Source organism: Lycorma delicatula, chromosome 2 (assembly GCF_047948215.1).
Source record: "Lycorma delicatula isolate Av1 chromosome 2, ASM4794821v1, whole genome shotgun sequence".
In the NCBI taxonomy this organism is placed as follows: domain Eukaryota; kingdom Metazoa; phylum Arthropoda; class Insecta; order Hemiptera; family Fulgoridae; genus Lycorma; species Lycorma delicatula.
In genome coordinates this window covers 3,634,718-3,655,356 of record NC_134456.1, presented here as the reverse complement: position 1 = coordinate 3,655,356, position 20,639 = coordinate 3,634,718, and the positions used below count along the sequence as shown (strand labels likewise).

Sequence of the window (20,639 nt, the reverse complement as noted above, 5' to 3'; positions counted from 1 at the left end):
CTATAAGATTACCCTGTTTTCAAATGGATCATTTCTTACATTAATATTTCATTCACAAGTATAAAAGAATATGAAGAAAACTAACAGAAATTGGAACAATGTCCAACAGCATTTGTAGAATATCAAGCCTTACATCAGAAAAAGGTAAAATTTTTAAAAGAATGAAAATGTTAATTCTGTATAACTTGGACGAGAAGAAAAAAGTAAAAATGTCCATTACTTTTTTAGATCTCAGCACATGGTACTAATTTGATTTGCTTAGTATTGAAAATACATCAATCTGAATTTGCTAAAGTTTTTTTTTACGCAACATAATCTATCTTTTTATTTCAGTGTGACAAAATTTCAATATTTATCTTCGTTACTTTTTGAAAGCACTTTTTCTCTGTTCTAAGTGGCTTTCAATGAGAGTTGAAAATTTGTTGCTCATTTTATTGTGAAATAAGAGAATAATATGTTACATTCATTATGATTAGAATAGCAATAACTGAGTAATCAGCATGGAAAATTAAGCTACCATTGATATCGAATTCTTCATTTTGTTGTTGCAGACAGTAATAACTGCCCAACAACCTCCTCTTGCCATGTATAGGATTGTCATGATTTTACACCTGTGACAAGAGCCACATCCATAAATAATCATTAGTATAACTTATTCATTTTTGTTCTGTATATTTTTATCAATGTTTTGACTTAATTGAGAACAATGACAGACATCTATTCTAATTTATTTTCTGTTATAACAATTTTTTTTAAATTTATACAGCGTATTCATAACATCATAAAATCCACATTTATTTTTTTTTTGTCTTCAGTCATTTGACTGGTTTGATGCAGCTATCCAAGATTCCCTATCTAGTGCTAGTCGTTTCATTTCAGTATACCCTCTACATCCTACATCCCTAACAATTTGTTTTACATATTCCAAACGTGGCCTGCCTACACAATTTTTCCCTTCTACCTGTCCTTCCAATATTAAAGCGACTATTCCAGGATGCCTTAGTATGTGGCCTATAAGTCTGTCTCTTCTTTTAACTATATTTTTCCAAATGCTTCTTTCTTCATCCATTTGCCGCAATACCTCTTCATTTGTCACTTTATCCACCCATCTGATTTTTAACATTCTCCTATAGCACCGCATTTCAAAAGCTTCTAATCTTTTCTTCTCAGATACTCCGATCGTCCAAGTTTCACTTCCATATAAAGCGACACTCCAAACATATACTTTCAAAAATCTTTTCCTGACATTTAAATTAATTTTTGATGTAAACAAATTATATTTCTTACTGAAGGCTCGTTTAGCTTGTGCTATTCGGCATTTTATATCGCTCCTGCTTCGTCCATCTTTAGTAATTCTACTTCCCAAATAACAAAATTCTTCTACCTCCATAATCTTTGCTCCTCCTATTTTCACATTCAGCGGTCCATCTTTGTTATTTCTACTACATTTCATTACTTTTGTTTTGTTCTTGTTTATTTTCATGCGATAGTTCTTGCGTAGGACTTCATCTATGCCGTTCATTGTTTCTTCTAAATCCTTTTTACTCTCAGCTAGAATTACTATATCATCAGCAAATCGTAGCATCTTTATCTTTTCACCTTGTAGTGTTAATCCAAATCTAAATTGTTCTTTAACATCATTAACTGCTAGTTCTATGTAAAGATTAAAAAGTAACGGAGATAGGGAACATCCTTGTCGGACTCCCTTTCTTATTACGGTTTCTTTCTTATGTTCTTAAATTGTTACTGTTGCTGTTTGGTTCCTTTACATGTTAGCAATTGTTCTTCTATCTCTGTATTTGAACCCTAATTTTTTTTAAATGCTGAACATTTTATTCCAGTCTACGTTATCGAATGCCTTTTCTAGGTCTATAAACGCCAAGTATGTCTGTTTGTTTTTCTTTAATCTTCCTTCTACTATTAATCTGAGGCCTAAAATTGCTTCCCTTGTCCCTATACTTTTCCTGAAACCAGATTGGTCTTCTCCTAACACTTCTTCCATTCTCCTCTCAATTCTTCTGTATAGAATTATAGTTAAGATTTTTGATGCATGCCTAGTTAAACTAATTGTTCTGTATTCTTCACATTTATCTGCCCCTGCTTTCTTTGGTATCATGACTATAACACTTTTTTTGAAGTCTGACGGAAATTCCCCTTTTTCATAAATATTACACACCAGTTTGTATAATCTATGAATCGCTTCCTCACCTGCACTGCACAGTAATTCTACAGGTATTCCGTCTATTCCAGGAGCCTTTCTGCTATTTAAATCTTTTAATGCTCTCTTAAATTCAGATCTCAATTTATTTAATGATGAAACATTTATTTAAAAAAAAAAAACATTTATTTAATGATGAATAATTTTTTACATGATACAGGAAACTAGCAGACTATTTTTAATTTTTCCCTCTTACATGTCACAATAAGTATTCAAATACTCACCTTGAGCAGTGATGCATGCATTAACTAGTTTCTTCATTTTCAGTGCAACTTTCCTTAGTTTTAGCACCAATGTTAGAGATTGTGTCTTTTATTTTTCTTTCAATCCTTTTAATGTGTGTAGGCTATTCTTGAAAACTGTACCTTTCAGATGACCCATTCTAGTGGTTGAGCTCCAGGGATCACAGAAACCATATTTCATAAGAAATTACACAATTATTTAGGAATTCACGTCATACTCCAATCAACAGTTTGGCATGAATTGCCATTAACTTTACTGTAACCAGCAGCTTCACTTTTCAGTTTCAAGCCGGGCTATGAAATTTGTAATAATTGGTGAATAACATTCTAAAATTAACCTATCAATGAAATAAGTGAGCCTGACCACTCTCTATAGTAAAATATGCACCAAACACCAAATTTTTGAGAATGGAATGGACTTTGATGATAAATGTGAGAATTCTCAAAACTCCACTCTAATGTTTTGGCTCACAATTTACCCAAGAAGATGAAACCATGCTTCCTATTAATAAAAAAAAAAAATCCAAAACACACACTACATCAAATGAAATTTTCAACCACCTTCAATACTGAAGTTATTTAATTCAGGTACTCCAAGGAACTTGCCCAACATGAATCTGATACAGACATAAATTCATTTTTTTTTTTTCTAGACCTGTGAACAACCGAAACTGAATGTCCAGTCTGTTGGAAAGTTTAAATGACTAAGGAGAAAATAAAGGCGACTCATTTCAGTTCAAACTGTCTCATCATGTAATATTATCAGGTGAGCACTACATTTAACAACTGCTACATTTCCTCCTTTGCAAAAACTAGACAATCAATGAAAAATACTCCAATTTGTTTGGGACTACACACTATCAATTGATTTATCAGAATGTTTCTACTAAGAGGTCAGCAAAAAGGGAAAAATTAGCTTAGTTTTCTATTTCATCCGGTTAAACCCCATCACTTTTAACTAGCAAATAGTTTTTTTTTTTAATTACCACAAATTATTGATATTAAAAATAGCAATACTGTCATTACACAATGAAGTAAAAAAAAAAATTCAACCATTATTTTATATTTCTTGGACACAAAAAAAAATGCTTTCAGAAAATTAATAAGTTATTATTTGAAAACAAAAAAAAAATAAAGTAAAATTTGATCTGACTCAGAAAATCTGCCAATATACATATTTTTGAACAGATCCTAATACTTGTATAGAACATAGTACTCATAACACAAGCCTGCAACAAAATTTGGATCAGGATTTTTCGCAAATTGCAAATTTTAAAATGAGTAAAAAGTTGAAAAATTGCACAAGTGTGATACTATAAAATAGACTTAAAACTTTTTTTTTATAATAAATTAATAGAATATATTCACTTTTTTGGCTTATACTATGTATTCTTATAGCTAAACAGTTGAGTGGTCTCAAGAGGAGGGTGGGGGGGGGGGGGGTTGAAGATGACAAAAGACAATGGGAGAGCTTGGCCAATAGCTTGAGACAAGACTTAACAAGATGTAACATGTTTATTGGCAGCTAACCCACCCTGCCATTCATGCACTGTGCAACTACTACAGTGCTGTTTCAACAATTAGCATGCGTAAATAGTTTTTCCATCCTCCGTGATCAAATGCGTTTTTGTTGGTGGAAAATATATTTTCAGACCATAAATCAAACATTCATTTTCAAAAATACTCCAAGAAGCTGCAAAAATTCTGCAGATTCTTTGTTACATTTGTAGTGAGTTAACAATTTCAGTCCTTATTTGAATATTAAATCATTAAATATTAGATCATTAAAAAATTCAAACAGGTTTTTTATCATAATTTAATTTATTTATGCATAGTAAGTATATTTATGTAAAAAAAAAAAATTCGCTTGGTTTAAAACAAAAAACAAAATGATGCATATGACGCATCTGTGAGCCGATGATTGAAAAGTGTATATACAGCACTGGTGGTTCAACATGTGGCATCAATAGTTTAGTAGTTCTCAGTCAGCGATATAACTTATTTTTTACTATTACCATATTTCTATTTCTGCTTATTATATAATTATGAGTAGTCAAAGCTTGTTTACATTTTCATTTGATACACTATGACCTATCTACACATTTGGTGGTACTGATGCCCACAAAATATTAGAAAGTAAATGTGTAGGCGTTTGGTTATTAGCAACAGGAGTCTGTTCATCATTGTAATCGTAAACTAAGTTTTCAAAACCATCTTCGTTGGAATTTTGTTCTATAATTAGTGTCGTGATTTCTTAGTCATCTTTTCCAGTTTCAAAATCGTAGTCAATATCATCCCCCCACCCATAGTATGAGTCACTATCACATCAAAATCTTCATCACTACTGTTGTTTTTTTAAAAAATGTTTTGATTGAAACTTAGACACTGCTTTTTTACGTTTAGTTGTTGGCTCTTTGGTTGTGAAGGTCGTGGTATTTCATCATCTGCCATAATAAGTAAATAAAAAAAAAACCAAGACAAACACGAATCTACATTGCTTATGTATCAAACGACGTGCCACTAGAATATAAAGAACATGAATGAAGGTCCGACTGCTACAACAATGTAGAACGTAATAATTGCAGTTAACGCACATGTGGCGGAATGAACAATAAGAAGCCGCCACTTACAACAAGTGTACCTTATATATTTCGGAGTGAAAATAGAACAAGACAAAACTTGGGCACCCCACTACATTTGCTACACATTTGTTGGACTTAGGACAGTGGTCAAAGAATGAACAAGAAGCATTCAGATTTGGAGTTCCAATGGTGAAGCAAGACACACAAAATCACACCGATGATTGTTACTTTTGTTCACAGGTGTTCATGTTTTAATATGAATAAAAAAAAATCATTATCCAAACATCCCATCCACTTTACACTCAGTTCCGCATTGTTCAGACAAACCGGTGCCAATTCCACCAGAAAATTTACCTGAGACGGTTCCACAACTAGTTTAAATGAAGATAATATCGTGGTGTATGAACCTGGAAACAGCTGTGCACCAGAGCTTTAATCACAGTCTTAACTAAACAATTTGGTTCGAGACTTACAACTGACCAAAGAAAATTCAGAATTGCTTGGTTCAAGGCTTAAAGAGAAGAACCTGCTAGCAGCTGGCACCTCATTTTCCTGGTTCAGCTACAGAGAAAAGGATGTTTTCCATATTTTTCAGAAAAAGGAGGATTAGTCTTCTGCATTGATGTATGTGGACTTTTGACTTGATTTAACATTCCATATGAAAGTATCAATTGGAGACTGTTCGTAGATTCGTCCAATAAAAGTTTCCCAAACAATGGAAATAACATATCCATCTATAGCCGTCAAACATTCTGTTCATTTAAAAGATAATTACAATAATTTGGAATTCACTCTAAAAAAAATTAAATATGACAATCGTATGTGGATTATGAGCTGCGATCTCAAAATAACATCAATGCTCCTAGAGCAAAGAATACATAGCTTCCTAGGCTTTATGTGTGAATGGGTCAGAAGAGGCAGAGAACATCATTGAATAATGAAAGATTGGCCAAAAAGAGCTTCATTAGAACCTGGAACCAAGAATGTGCTCCGAAAAGCTCTCATAGATCCAAATAAAGTTCTCCTTCCACCTCTGCATCAAGTTAGGCTTGATGAACCAATTTGTCAAAGCCTTACCAAAAGAAGGTAAATGTTTTAAGTGTGACAAATTTCCAGTCTTACACCTGCCAAACTAAAAGAGAGTGTTCTTTACTAATCCTGACATTAGAAAACTTCTCAGAGATGGTAATTTTGAGAAACTAAGGGAAGTTGCAGAAAAAGAAGCCTGGAAGCCTTTAAAGACATAGTAACCATGGGCAATAAGGATCCGAACTTCAAATCAATCGTCGAGAACATGCTGCATTAGTACAAAAATTTAGGCTGTTTCATAGCTTGAAGATTTGCTACCTAAATTCACACGTGGACTATTTTCCTGGAAATCTGGGCGCCGTTAGAGAAGAGGTAGGTGAGCGATTTCATCAGGACATGAAAAAAACGGAAAGGAGATATATCAAGAAAAATGGACTACTACTATGATGGCAGACTATTACTGGATGCTACACTGACATGAACCCTATAGAGAACATAGAAGGAAAATCACGAAACAAAGTATAAGTCTTACAAAGAAACATCAACACATGGAATAAAATTGTAGTATTTTACATATTTCATCATTAAGTGTGGGTGAAGAGGGAGAGTGATTTCCAAAGGCACGTACCTCATTAAAAATTAACAAAATAAATTTTAAAATGCACTAATAGAAATTTGACTTATTTTGTCGCAATTTTCATTATAAATTAAGGGGTCAATGACTCCTTAATTTAACAAGTGAACTCTGCAAATGTCTGTACAGAATAAATTATTTAAAAACCATGCAAATGTCTCAATATCATCATTAAGCCACTTGTTACCAACTTGTAGTTAAGTGGCCAATAATAATAATAATGTTAATGTGGCCTCCTACTCCCATAAAATAACTCTCGTAATAGTTGACATAGTTGGCTTAAGATATACAAAGGTAAAATTTAGGTTGACTGCTTATTTATTATAAAAAGTACAGTTATTTGAGAAAAGCTAATCATTTGACTTTGCATAATATAGGTATGTTTTTAAAGAAAGGTCAGTTTACAATCTGCTGCCTATATACACAATATATATGCATTATTACAGCTCAATTATTTCAATCAATAATTTGGCTGTTAGCAACAATATTTTAGTCATTTTGTTCATAATTGTTTATATTCATCCATGTACAATGAATGCTATTCATGTATGAAGTTCAAGGAGTAATACGATTTTTGATGCCAAAAAAATAATTCTGCTGATATTAAAAGGGACATTTATGACATTTACAGGCCAAATGTTATAAGTGATGCTAAAGCATGACAGTGGTGCCGTTTATGTCAATAAGGGCAAGCGAACATTGATGATGAACATAGTGGCTGAAATCTGTGAAAATGAACAATTTAAATGAAAACATTGAAAAAACCTCCAGCAAATCAGTGCTTCACTGTGACACTATTATCGTTGATGTTTCCTGATGTTTTCAATCTCTTCTGAAGTTTTGAATGAAAAATTGAGCTATAAAAAATCGTGTGGCAGATAGGTGCTGAAGATGTTAACAAACACATCAGCAAAAACATCTTGCTGCATCATAAAAATTTTTGTGGCGATATAAAAATTAAGGTGATGAATTGTTTGACCCCATTGTCACTGTAGATGAAACCTGGATTTATCTGAACATCGCGAGACAAAGCAGTAGTCAATGATATGGCAGCATTCATCATCTAGACCAAAGGAGTTCAAAAAGAGAACATCAGTTAAAGAAGCTTAAGGCTAAGGCTTTGCCCTATCTTAGCTCAAGCGATTATTTTCTTTTTCTTCACCTTAAACAGTGACTAGAATCACAAAGCTTTGACAGTGGTAAAAAACTGAAGGCATTACTGCAGAATACTGCAAAAACCGAAGTCACTGGCAGCAGAATGTCTGAAAGGAATGAAGAAGCTAATGAAACGCTGTGAAAAATGAGTTTAAGTTGAAAGTAGCTATATAGAAAATTAGTAAATAAATGCAGGTTTAACTGTTAAGTAATAAAGTTTGGTCATGTTTTTGAGTTGTTTTTTAAGAACAATCCTAATAAAAGTAAAAAGTGGCGGTATCCTTTGTACAAAAATTTAGGAAAATCTTATACTGTAAGTAAAAAATTCACTTTCTAAACCAACCTACAAAAGTGTCACAAATAGAGTTCAGCTCTGTGAGGAAATGTGATGGTACATGCACACAGTATGCTCACAAAGGAACGTGAATTATGCCACAACTTGATATATAATTATCAAAGTTGTAAGACTAATTTAAATTTACAATGCTGGTACAAATTTCACTCAAAAAAATAACTATTTCATAAACAGTTTAGTAATGTTTATATGAGAATTTCAATTTTGAAAATTACTTTTTAATTGTTATTTATTCAACATAGCCTCTTAATTTAAATAGAATAATACACATTATAATAAGTTTTTCTAACTTATATAATAGTGTACTGAATAATGTAACTCCAATTTCAATCTTGTTATTATTTTTTAATTATTAATACTTTTGACTACCAATCATCTGAGTTATAATGTAAATATGTAACTTATAATTATGAAGTAACTCTTGATAAAAAAAATTGTAATTAAATTTCACCAAATTCAGACTTTGGAAAATTATACTCGTTGTGTATTGTATGTCCTTAAAAGAGTAATAGACAACTTGAGAAATAATTTTGGTTTTCCAATTCTTGCACAGGAATAGATAGATTAAAAAATATACAAAGTCAACTCTAAATCTACATCCAACTGACACTCTAACAACAATAAATTTAAAAAATTAATAATGCTATTTAGGGACAATTTTGGTAATTTTTTTCAAGCAGAGATAGTATATACTGTTTGAATTATTTTTTCATATGCAGGTATATGTTAGTAGTTTTACCATAAATATTAATGGTGATATACTTACCCCTAAAATTTTATGAATTTTTAAAAACTAATTTTTTTTTACATATTCCAATTTTGGCTTCAGATAATTCTGATGGGCCTGATAATAAAAATCTCAAATTTGCACAACTCTGTTTTTTTAGATGTTTATGTCAAATAAAAACGTTTCTTGTGTATTGTACTAATACAAAACCCTTCAAAAATCATGAAAATCCAGTTAAAACAATACCATACTAAATATTCAATAAATAAGTGCTCCCAGGGGGGGTTTCTTGTCTTCTTTAGTCTTCAATATTTTTATACTTGTTACTATAGTTGAAATAGACTTGTTTGAACTATTCAACTCAGTGTTCATGTTATAACAGGCGCTTGAAGTCAACTGATTTTTCTAAAATCAATTCTTAAAAGAACTGATTTTAGAAAAATAAATATATACAGATACATGCAGTGGAAATAAGTAATGAAAGAAATATACTAAACAATGAATAATGCAACACAACCATAGAAAAAAAAATCAATAACAAAAGTTAAATTAAAGCTTTGTAAAATATCCAACAATGATGAACAAAATATACAGTAAAGCAGCCACGACAGACCACACCCACCATAGGTACATAATTTTAAAATACACAATTTTTTATGATCGAGTAAACTATTACAATTACCTCATACGCTTCAGAAACTTCTTGAAACTTTTTCACTGCATTTGGATCATTCCTATTTGTGTCCGGATGATATTTCTTCGCTAAATTAAAGTAAGCTTTCTTTATGTCTTTAGCAGAACAATTCTTTGGCACACCTAAGATATCATAATAATCTTTCCTAGCAAAAAAAGCACTACTTGCGTGGAACTTTCTAAATCCTATAGACTGTACTTTAATATTACTAGGCCTCAAGAAAATGAACAGAGCTGTAAAACAAAAATAAATCATAATCATTATTAAAATAATAAATCCTTGCAAAAAATTAGAATTATTTAAGTTGCAGTAATAACAATAAATAATTCAAACATCAAGAATGCATGTGGAACAATCAAAATACTTCACAGATATTATGAACTATACAGACTGCTGCATTTACAAATTCTCATTGATTAACCCTAATAAGCTTATTTTATAATTTCATATTACGAGGGTTATTTTTTTTCAAGGTCTGATCGGTCATGAAATTAAAACCAGTGAAAATAAAAAATTTTTTATTTGTAACAAGTACTTACGTAGTTACGCAATTTTACTATATAGTTGCCACTCCGATTTAGACATTTGTTGTAGCACGGTACCAACTTTCCAATACCCTCGTCATAGAACGGAGCCGCCTGTGTTTTCAGCCATGTTTCTACGCTGGTCTGCAGCTCGATGTCTGTGCCAAAATGTTGTCCTCCAAGCTAGCATTTCATGTGAGCAAAGAGGTGAAAATCGGATGGAGCCAAGTCTGGGCTGTATGGTGGTATCAAACACTTCCCAACGAAAATGCGGCAAGAGTTCTTTGTTACAGCTGCAGTGTGCGGCTGAGCATTGTCATGAAGAAAGACAATGCCTGATGACAACATTCCTCTCAGTTTATTCTGAATTGCCCTTCGTAGACGTTGAAGAGTCACACAGTATGAGGCTGCAATGATGGTCATGCCACGTTCCATGAATTCCACCCCAAGAGAACTCCATTCCGGTCCCAGAACACAGTAGCCTTACACTTTCTGTTGGAGAAGGTTCACTTGAACTCCTTTGGTTTACTGGGAGAATGAGAATGCATCCACTGTTTGGATTGTTCTTTTGTTTCTTCAGTTTCAAAATGGACCCATGTCTCGTCCCTTGTGACAATTTTGTTCAAAAAATCTTCTCCTTCATTGTGGTAGCACTGGAGAAATGTTAGGGAGGTGTCTATTCTCATAGTTTTGTGATGGTCGGACAGCATCTTGAGAACCCATCTCACACACAGTTTGTGGTACTGAAGTCTCTCACTCACAATGGTGTAGAGAGCTGACCTTGAAATTTCAGGAAACTAATCACTCAATACAGAAATTGTAAACCGACGATTTTCTCAAATTGCCTCATCCACTTGGTTGACCGCCTGCATCATGAACATCTGTACGTCCTGCTTTAAAATTCCTGCATCATTGTCGCACTTTGCTGTCACTCACTGAAGTTTCACCGTACACATTACTTATTCGTCGATGAATTTCAGCTGCATTACACCCCTCAGCCTGAAGAAATCTAATTACTGCACACACTTCACACTTGGCGGGAGATGCTATTGTTGTAGACATGTTTACATGCTAGCTGCGTGTTCAGAACTAAACTAAGTGACGCAACGTGATTGAAGGCCATATTAGAGACCCTGCGCAACACATATTCGAAAAGGTCCATCCGACTTTTTGCACGGGTTTATATTTCGCGACCGATCGGACCTTCAAAAAAAATAACCCTTGTATTTATCAATGATTAATAGAAGAAACCTCTGCACCCAAGGCTTCCAGCATCTCTTGGCATTTATTCTCAAATCATGTACAGGGTTTCCTCCTCAGCACACATGGGACAAAGGTTCAAGTGATCCAAACAGAATATGTACAAGTAAGCTCTATAGCCTCCATGGCTCGCCAGGAACTACATTAAAGAGTAACCCAGTGAGTCATGAGTCCTTCGGTACCAGCTTTTAATATCTTTGACAATGTGGTGCATCGACTGCCCTTTTGCCCCACCATCTCACCTGCTTTGCCAGATTTCTAACAACTCCTCTTCAATATCAGCAGAAATTCTCCTTTTATAGGCAGAAGACAGAGGTCCCAATGCCCAGAGTCTCTTCCTTTGCTCAATTAGCAAGTCTATAGGTAAAAGGCCAGCCAAGACCTTGGCTACCTCCTTAGAACTGTACAATAAGCGCAGAGTTTCCATAAACAGCATCTCCTGTGTGATACCTCACGTTGTCCTAAATCAAGGTGAGTATCAGCTTCGGGCATCTCTTGGCAAAAGAGAATGCCAACTTCTCTGTTTTATCAGTGGCAAGCGTGAGGCCCATCCCCGCCATCCACTCTTTGAAGGCTTGATGAGCATTGCATATCTTAATGGTATCCTTGCAAACTGTGTCAATCTCCACCACCTGAGCGAGGTCATTCACGTAACCCACTAGGGTCACCCCTGGTAGAAAAGGAATGTGGAAGACCCCATTATAAGACAACACCCAGAGAATCAGTCCAAGGACCAACCCCTGCGGTACTTCTCTGTATAGATTACGCTCAATTGTTATTCCATCTTCCAGGCAGCAAACAAGCCTACGCCCAGTTAGATATGACTTGATGATCTGTCGGAGGTACAGTGGAATTCTGCACTCCACTAGCGACCTCATTATTGCAATTGAATGCATTTCTCACATCAAGGATGATGAACACGTACATCACCCTTCGGCTCCTCCTTGCAGCTCTCTCTGCAACTTGTGGAGGGTCTGTCCACCTTGTATATTCTGTGTTGGAGCGTACACTCCAACACTTTCACTAAAGTGTCTATCATGGCCAGCAGCCAGTACAAGGAGGGTAATGCTGGATCCCTTCCCGGTTTGAGGACTAACACCAGCCCCTGGTATCTCCACCTGTGGGGGAATACCCCCTCTGCGAGGCAAGCATTATATACTCAAGAAATACATCCAGAGCAGCCTGGACCACCACCCTCATCACCAAATTCGGCAATCAGTTCGGGCCCAGCGCCTTCCTCAGGGAGACATGCATAACGTTGCATCCATAACTCCTCTTGGGTAAAAGGGGGTGGAATTGTCCCTGTCATCAGTCATTACCTCTTTCCATTCGGAAGACGGCCACTGATTATGCCCCGTACTTCTTGAGCGTCCTGCATAGCAGGGATCCTGGGTCTCATCCTCCTTTTCGCCAATATAGGTAGAGGCAGATCCAAGTGTACCTTACCTTAATTACCTCCGTAATTAATTCATTCCATGCTTTCCGTTTCCTCTCTCAAATGCGATGCAAGGTCCTTCTTGACATTCTTATATTGGGCTGTACATATATCCCTCAGGACAGGGAAACTAGCCCTAGTCATTTTCTTTCTGGCCGCTAGACACAACTATCTCTTGCTGGCAATCTCCAATAGACAGGAGGTCGCCCCTTTCTAATATGTCTCCTAGGGAGTCCACCACAGACCATCTCTAATGAGGCCACTAGTCAGGTGACCTTTTCTTCCGCTAAGCCAGGGGCGCAGACTTCACTTAAGTCAAACTCCTCTACAAAGGCAGCCGGGTCTAGGTCCCGAGTACTCCACCCAACAAATATGGAAAGGCCATCCCTGCAGTTTCCCTCCTCCAAAATCACTGTGACAATAGGCTGGGAGCATGTATTTCTAGATGGAGTTATTTATCAAGTTGCAGAAGATTTACATTAAAAGCTTGAACAAACTATGTCTAACAGATTTCAAATGAACATTACATTTTCTTAATCTGAGAGTATTTTCCTTCATTTCCTTCTACTGATTAAAACCACTCTAAACTTTCTTCTTCCTTCATTGAAAGCAATCTCTATGTAAGATATGCAACAAATCAAGATGTTTTCTCTTTCTCTTCATTACAGTAGGCATCATACATGATAACAGGTATTTTTTATGAAAGAAAAACTAAGCTGACTACCAATTTTACATTAGTAAGTGAACTGTTAATTTTTAAAACGTTTTGTTCAAGGTCTGTTCCATCAGTCAGAATGTTGTGTTACACCAGCAATAATTTATGTAATGTTCTTTATAATTTAATAAAACGATTAAAGATTAAAATAATTTACAAGTGCTGCATCCCATAACTTATTACCCTTCAGAAATCAGGAATAGCACTTAGTCTGACATTTGTCCCCAGCAAACAAAATATTCAGTTTATAAATAAACTAGATGCTGCACTGTTTCTTAGTTTTTTTTTAATTATTATTAAAGGCACATGTATATTATTACTTTTGTATTTATTTACTTTTACATTATTTTATTATTTTTTGGTATTTTTCTGTTTGTATAATTACTTTTGATAAAATAACTGTTATGCTAATACATTGAAACAATGTGACAAGCTTATTCAATCTGCACTGCAGAATTACATTCCACAATGAAAATAAAGAATATGATTCTGTTCATCAATTTATTTCCACAAGTTTTAAATGTTTTTAATTAGAAGAATTATTTTTTAAAATCTCAGCTACATTACTGTAAGTGTATTTACTTTTATATAACTTATAGATACAAATTATTAGAAAAAATTAATTATTCAAATTATGGAGTAAAACGAAAATAATTAAAATCCACTGAATTTTTGTTTCACATAATTTAGCTTGAAGCACTTAACATTCATGGAGAGTGCTAATGAATAGAGAAAAGGGTGTGGGAGAAACAAGAAAGTAAAATGGGTATTTACAAATACATAAAAAATTACTGTCTTGAGAAAAAATTAATTAAAAACTGTTCTTCTTCAATGCTTACAAAACTCCTTTGGCTTTTATGATTTACTTTATATGAAAAAAAGTTAGGACATTTAAAATTGTGTTTTTAATAAATAAAAAAAAATACTAATGTTTTTACCTACATACATATTATATATAAACACACACAAATGGTGATGTAACTACCTAAATTAAACAGGTCAATTACAGCTTAAGTTATCACATATTATGCTTTTGTGATTTTTAATTATAAACATTTACAGATATTAAAAATTTTAACATATCTGGAAAAAGACAATTATCTTTAATTTTTTTTTTTAATTAATTAAATTACGAATTAATTTTTTTTTTTGTTATAGGAATATAAATTTAAAAATAAGTGCAACATAATTTTTTTGGCATCTTGCACATTATCAGTTAGTTATTCCTTAAAAAAATTGTTTTAAGAAATAATTGATTTCTTGAATTGTTTCTATAATTCTATCAATGTAGATTGTAAGGAAATAATTTGTCTAAAACTTGGAAGTGTTTTTCAAAGTTATTTCTAAAATTACAACACCATATAAAAACAGAAAATCACATTGCAAATAAATACAATAGTTTTAACATGTAGAACACTAAATGTTCTCATTTTTTCTAATTACAATAAAATATTACAGATTGTAAAAGAATGAAACTACTGTAGTAAGTAGCAGCAGAACACTGGACTGTGGAAGTTCATAAACATTATTGATTACAACATCTGACATTCAACTGGCTATAAAATTATATTAATATATCAGTGGCACATTCTTTCTTAAATTTTGAATGAATTGTAATAGGAAGTATAACACAAGATTAAAACAGAATACTTTATCAAAAGAAGTGCTTTGTATACCTGAACCACCTTTTTAATATCGATCATGCGGTAGTTACAATAAACAAATGCTTTAAAATAAATAAAATTTAAAAAAATTACGTACATGTTAATGTTGTGCAATCCAGGCTCCTGTACATGCACTTCAGGTGGTACTGCAGTTTGAAAAAATTTTTGTTTTTCTCTAAAAATGATCTGATTTTATTGATTTTATATAAATATAATTTAACAACATTTAACCTACACTTCCTAACCTTGACTAATTAACACAGTAATGTTTTGAATATTTAAATAACAAATTCAATAATTATGGCAATTATTTATTCATTTAAATGATCAAAACATTAATGTAATTGGTCGATGTAAGCGAGCGTAGGTTAAGTTTGGTTAATTTATATCTACAATTATAAGCAGCAAACTTTTGGGTTATTGTTAAATAATATAACCCAATATAAAAATAATCAAATGAATAACATCTTCGTAATCAAATTGTAAAAGAGGTCTAAAATCGACCATTTTTAGACGAAAAACTTTTTCGAACTGTGATACCACGTAAGTGCAAAAGTGCCGAAATCCGTTCAAAACCCTGAGATAAGTAACCTTCACACGAAAAATAAATGGCACAATAGATTGGCAACATATAACAAATTAATTAAAATAATTACAAAAGAATAACACCGTAGTATAAGGAAGAAATCCATCTTAACGTTAATATTTTCCATAAATCTACTGTCGGCATCATGCTTAACAATGAACAGCTGATTTACTTACAATTATGACTGGGTGCCAAACCGAATAATCCAGTTGGTAAGACGGCGGTACTGAAAGCTCTTCCACATTCAGAACATTTACTCGAAAATTGACAAGAAATTTTACTAAATAAATTACTACAAACAAAATTTCTGTTCCTAAACCCAAAATATTTAGCTACACTCCTCGTAGTAGCCATGATGGGCAGGAATTTAACATCCGAACACATTGTGAAAGAAGGCAGCCAACATTAACTTGAAAAAATACTAATTTATCGTAGTTAGTTTTTTAAATCATATATGATATGTTTTTATGATTATTCATTTTCTTCTTAATCATATAGTATTAATAAAAATGAATCACCATCAGGATTTTTTAAAAGTTTAAAGTAGGATGATTATAATATGGTGTAAAGATCCAATTTCGAAAGAAATATTCTCGATGAAGAAATGATACCTGGTGAACAAAATACGGTTCGCTGATCGCCAGCTTTGAAATATGAACTTCCACTACTGTTATGTATACTAGTAATTGGATGAGAGCTACCAATGATTTAAATTCTTTCGGTCAAAGGAATTGGTGAATTTGTTTCAGGGTAACATACTAAGAGGATCAAGGATTTGAGAATGCGAATGTAATTTTTTTTATGAATTAATTAATTACAATAGTAAGCTTTTGATTATTTAACTGTTAAACTACTAAAAACTATGTGGTCTCATGCTACATTGCAACATTTACATAATTATTTATTTATTGACAAGTAATTTATAAATTATTTTCTATGAAATTTATTTTTAATCAGTGATGAGTTTTGTTTTATTTTTTAAACAGTATTTGATTTTTTTCTCTTTATTGATATTATTTTTGTCACCTTTGCTATGTTTACAACAATGTATACTAACCTGAACTAGGTTTCAGTACTGTGATCTAAATTTTCAATAAAACCGAAGTAAAAATCAACTGAATTTTCATTTTGTATTATTTCTCATGAATACATCAGGCAACTCTCCAATTGACTCTTCTCTTCAATAACAGACCTGTCACAATGAGATGAACTGGTAGCGTTCTTTATTTTAACTAAAAACACAAATCGCAATATGTTTGCTTTCAGTTTCTGTGCTGGCATAAAACAGGATGCTCATCAGAGTATGGATTACAATGTAGCTGATGAGAGTTTACATTGTGGTGATTAAAATAGCAGAGTGGGAAAACTGAAAAGCAGTGGGTCAGATTTTTGGGGAGCCCAGCAGGGTTTTTGTAGCTGGGACTAGCAAAAAACTGTAAACAAATTGGGTTTTATTGTAGAAAGTAGCTTGTTTTAATCCATCCTGACTAATTTAAGCAGATAATCCTTTAAAGATTCTTTTGGCTTTTCACAATGTGGGAGGGAGACTCAGTTCAACTCTTTTGGGTACTGAGAAAACCAGGTAAAACTGGGGACTGTTGAAGGGTTCCAGATGAAAAACTTCTCAAGTTGACAATTTATGGCTTCCATCCCTTTAAAAGAGCAGTTATCCTCAATCCAATGTTAGCAGATCCTGGTGCCTGGCTAATGAAGTATACTTAAACATATTCAGCCTAATAGAGCTATAAAATTAAAAAAAGTCTAGCCATTTGGAACCAAAGGTATTGAAAGTTTGGCATTGGGAACACCTTTACAAAAATTTCCATAATCCCATTTTGAATAAAATGTGTACTGCAAGTGTAAAGCAGTACCCCACATAAATTTGCTGTTATGTAACTGATCTGCACATTTTTTTCTTTGTAATCGCTACAATTGAAGCTTAATTGATGAAGTGGAGATATTATTAAAAATATCTGCTGCAGTTTAAACTTTGTACCATATAGTTTTACTTTTTTATTGATACATAATCCAATTTAATAATTTTTTTCAGTAACTATATAAAAACCCAAGGATTTCTTTTTTGTAGTTAATGAAATGACTGAATAAATTAATCATGAATGTATGTAATTATAATACTGTGTGATTCAAAAAGGACTTCACAACTTTAAAAATATATAAAAATTTATTGATATAATTTATATTCGGCTGAGGTCTAATTTCATACAAAATACATAGTTTGTTACCCAACATTGACTTTGGTTCAATAAGGGTCCATTTATAATGTGACATACATCCTAACTGAAGTCAATTTCATTCCAGAGTGTAGCCAGCAAGTTGAGCATTACCTCTGCAGCTGCGGTTTTAATTCAAAATCTTAGCTCAAACAAGACCAGCAAGTGGTACATAAACCCATCTTTAATGAAATTCCACAAGAAAAAATCTAGTGAGGTCAAATCTGAGGTGTGAGGTGGCGATCACAACCTGTTCACCAACTTGGGAACTCAGTATCAAGAAAATCTCAAACTTCTAGGCGCTACTGAAGTGGTGGATGCCATTACTATGTAATGGCATCCACCACTTTGGTCATCATCATCTAACTGAGGAAATAAAAACTTTTGAAGCATGTCCAGATAAACGATACCATTTACATTTGTCTCCTGGAAGAAGAGCAGGGCGTAGTCTTTGTTTGCTTAAGACACAAAAAACATTGACCTTAGGGCTATCAGGAATGTCCTGCAAAGTTTCATGAAGGTTTTCTCTACCCTGTACTTGGCAGTTACGGGTGTTAACCTTGCCACTGATTTGAAATATTGACTAATCACTAAAAATTACAATGTCTAAAAATGTATCATTGTCTGCAATAATTCTATCCATAATTTCACACAAAACTGCAGCTCAACAACATTGTCGTTATTTGTAATGTCTTGAATCACGGTTAGTTTATAAGGCTTCAAGTGCATCTTTACATAGTACATGCCACACAGTTGTTTGTGAAATGTCAGCCTCTTGTGACGCACATTGAGTTAATTTCTTTGGATAACGTGCAAAGCTTTCTCGAGTTGTTTCACAACACCTTCAGAAACGCGTGGGGGTGTCCTGGTGATTTTGTGTTTCTAACAGATCAAACTGTTTCAATGAAGGTATGGTACCAAGAGTAAATTGTATGCCTACTAGGACGCTCCCTACTGTACTCTCTACAAAAATTACACTAAACTGCAGTTGCTGTCTGCAATTCGTGAAACCAAAACACAGTGACCACATTCCGCTCCAGTAAATGTATCCATTTTTAACAACGCTGGTGGCTGAATTCGGTACTAATGAACTACGTGAGCCAAAACTTGATGAATTTTGCTGTGAAATGAGAGCTCAACCGAATCTGTAAGTTATCTAAATAAATTTTTATATACTTTTAAAGTTGTGAAGTCCTCCTTTTTGAATCACCCAATATAATAAATGTATTTTCAGGATTTAAAATTTTAATAAAAAAATGGCATAATTAAATTTTAAGACTGTACCTCAAAAAATTCAACAGATACTTCTTTCTTTACAAACATTGAAATGTGACAAAGCCCATCTTTTGGCATTAAAACAAAAAATGGTTAATACCAAGATGACAGGTAATCCTACTTTTAACACAAAAAAAATCAAGTTTCATCACTTAATATTTCATATAATTCATCTTGCAGTTTTACTGCTGCAGAATGTTTTTCAACCCATTCAGTTTTCTTCCCAAGCACTTGACGAGTCAGCAAAGATGTCTAATTTTTTTTCCATTGATCAGCAACTAATTTATTTTTTCATTATTAAAGGAGTATTAACAATGGAGATAAAAAAAGTAAATTTTGCTTTTGTTATCAGAAAGTCAATAAAGTAACTGTGTTTTATGCAGGACTGTATATAAATACATCCTCTTGAACATCTTATGCAGTAGCATTCAGGAAACTGAAGGGTGGGTGTGAAGTAAGGAAGAAATGCAATTAGTCAAAGCACATTAAATCGGTTCCAGTAAATCATCAAAATTAGATGATGCTAATTGGAGTTTTGGTGTATGCTGTTGGGTCGGTTTTTATTCATATAAAAATACTATCTGTTGATGGCATTTACAATCTGATAAAAGAAATATACCTGCTAAGTTACATTTCCCCTCGGAAAATTATTACATTTCATCAGTTTCTAATATTTATAAGAAAATAATTTAAAACTACGCTGAATTTTTATTTATTTTCCAAATTAAACAAGTAAGCTGTATTAAAGAACTCTAATTATGCAATAAATATTGCTGGTAAATGTTTTTCAACTTTGCCAGTATTGTTCCAACCAGCTGATAATCAGCACAGCTGTCTTCATTTTTTATCTGTAGGTTTTTGTATCTAAAATGATACAACTTAAAATTACCAAACTTTTATATTGAAAAATTCATTCACACCTCTTCAACTACCTTTTAACAAGTTTTTCCTTTGCTTTTATCCTCTGTTTAGTGTTGTATTCAGCATGTGTCAGGATAAAACAACACTTTTGTGGCTAAACCCATCATCACCTTGACAAGTATGGAAAATGTCATACAAATCTGATTTGCTGTTCAAAAATGTTTCAATAAAAAAGCAAATGAACAGATTTTTACATTAAGACATTAAGAATAAATCAACCTTCAACTGTGATTCTAATAATACAGGGTGTCTGAGCTAAAGGCATCCAAAAGTAATGGCCTATATTTAGAATACCAGTCATTGTAATATATTAATGTAGGCTCAATTGACAGGAAATATCTCCAAGGTCAGCAGAATACGCATGTGAAGGCATGCCAACTCACAATGCAGTT

General features: G+C 33.1%; 1 protein-coding gene across 7 annotated transcripts in view; it reads right to left on the bottom strand.

Moving 5' to 3' along the window:
- The window catches only part of LOC142320431 (dnaJ homolog l(2)tid, mitochondrial-like), a 106,410-nt gene extending 90,194 nt beyond the window's left edge, over nt 1–16,216 (bottom strand). For all 7 annotated transcript variants that reach the window (XR_012755384.1, XR_012755385.1, XM_075358184.1 and 4 more), the window contains exons 1-2: nt 15,997–16,216; nt 9,625–9,869 (exon numbers count right to left, since the gene is read on the bottom strand). Coding sequence is in view for 5 of the 7 variants with exons in the window: in XM_075358184.1 (XP_075214299.1) it covers nt 9,625–9,869; nt 15,997–16,204 (453 nt within the window). In the remaining 2 variants the exon portion in view is untranslated. The remainder of the gene's footprint in view (nt 1–9,624; nt 9,870–15,996) is intronic.
- Nucleotides 16,217–20,639: the final 4,423 nt, after the last annotated feature.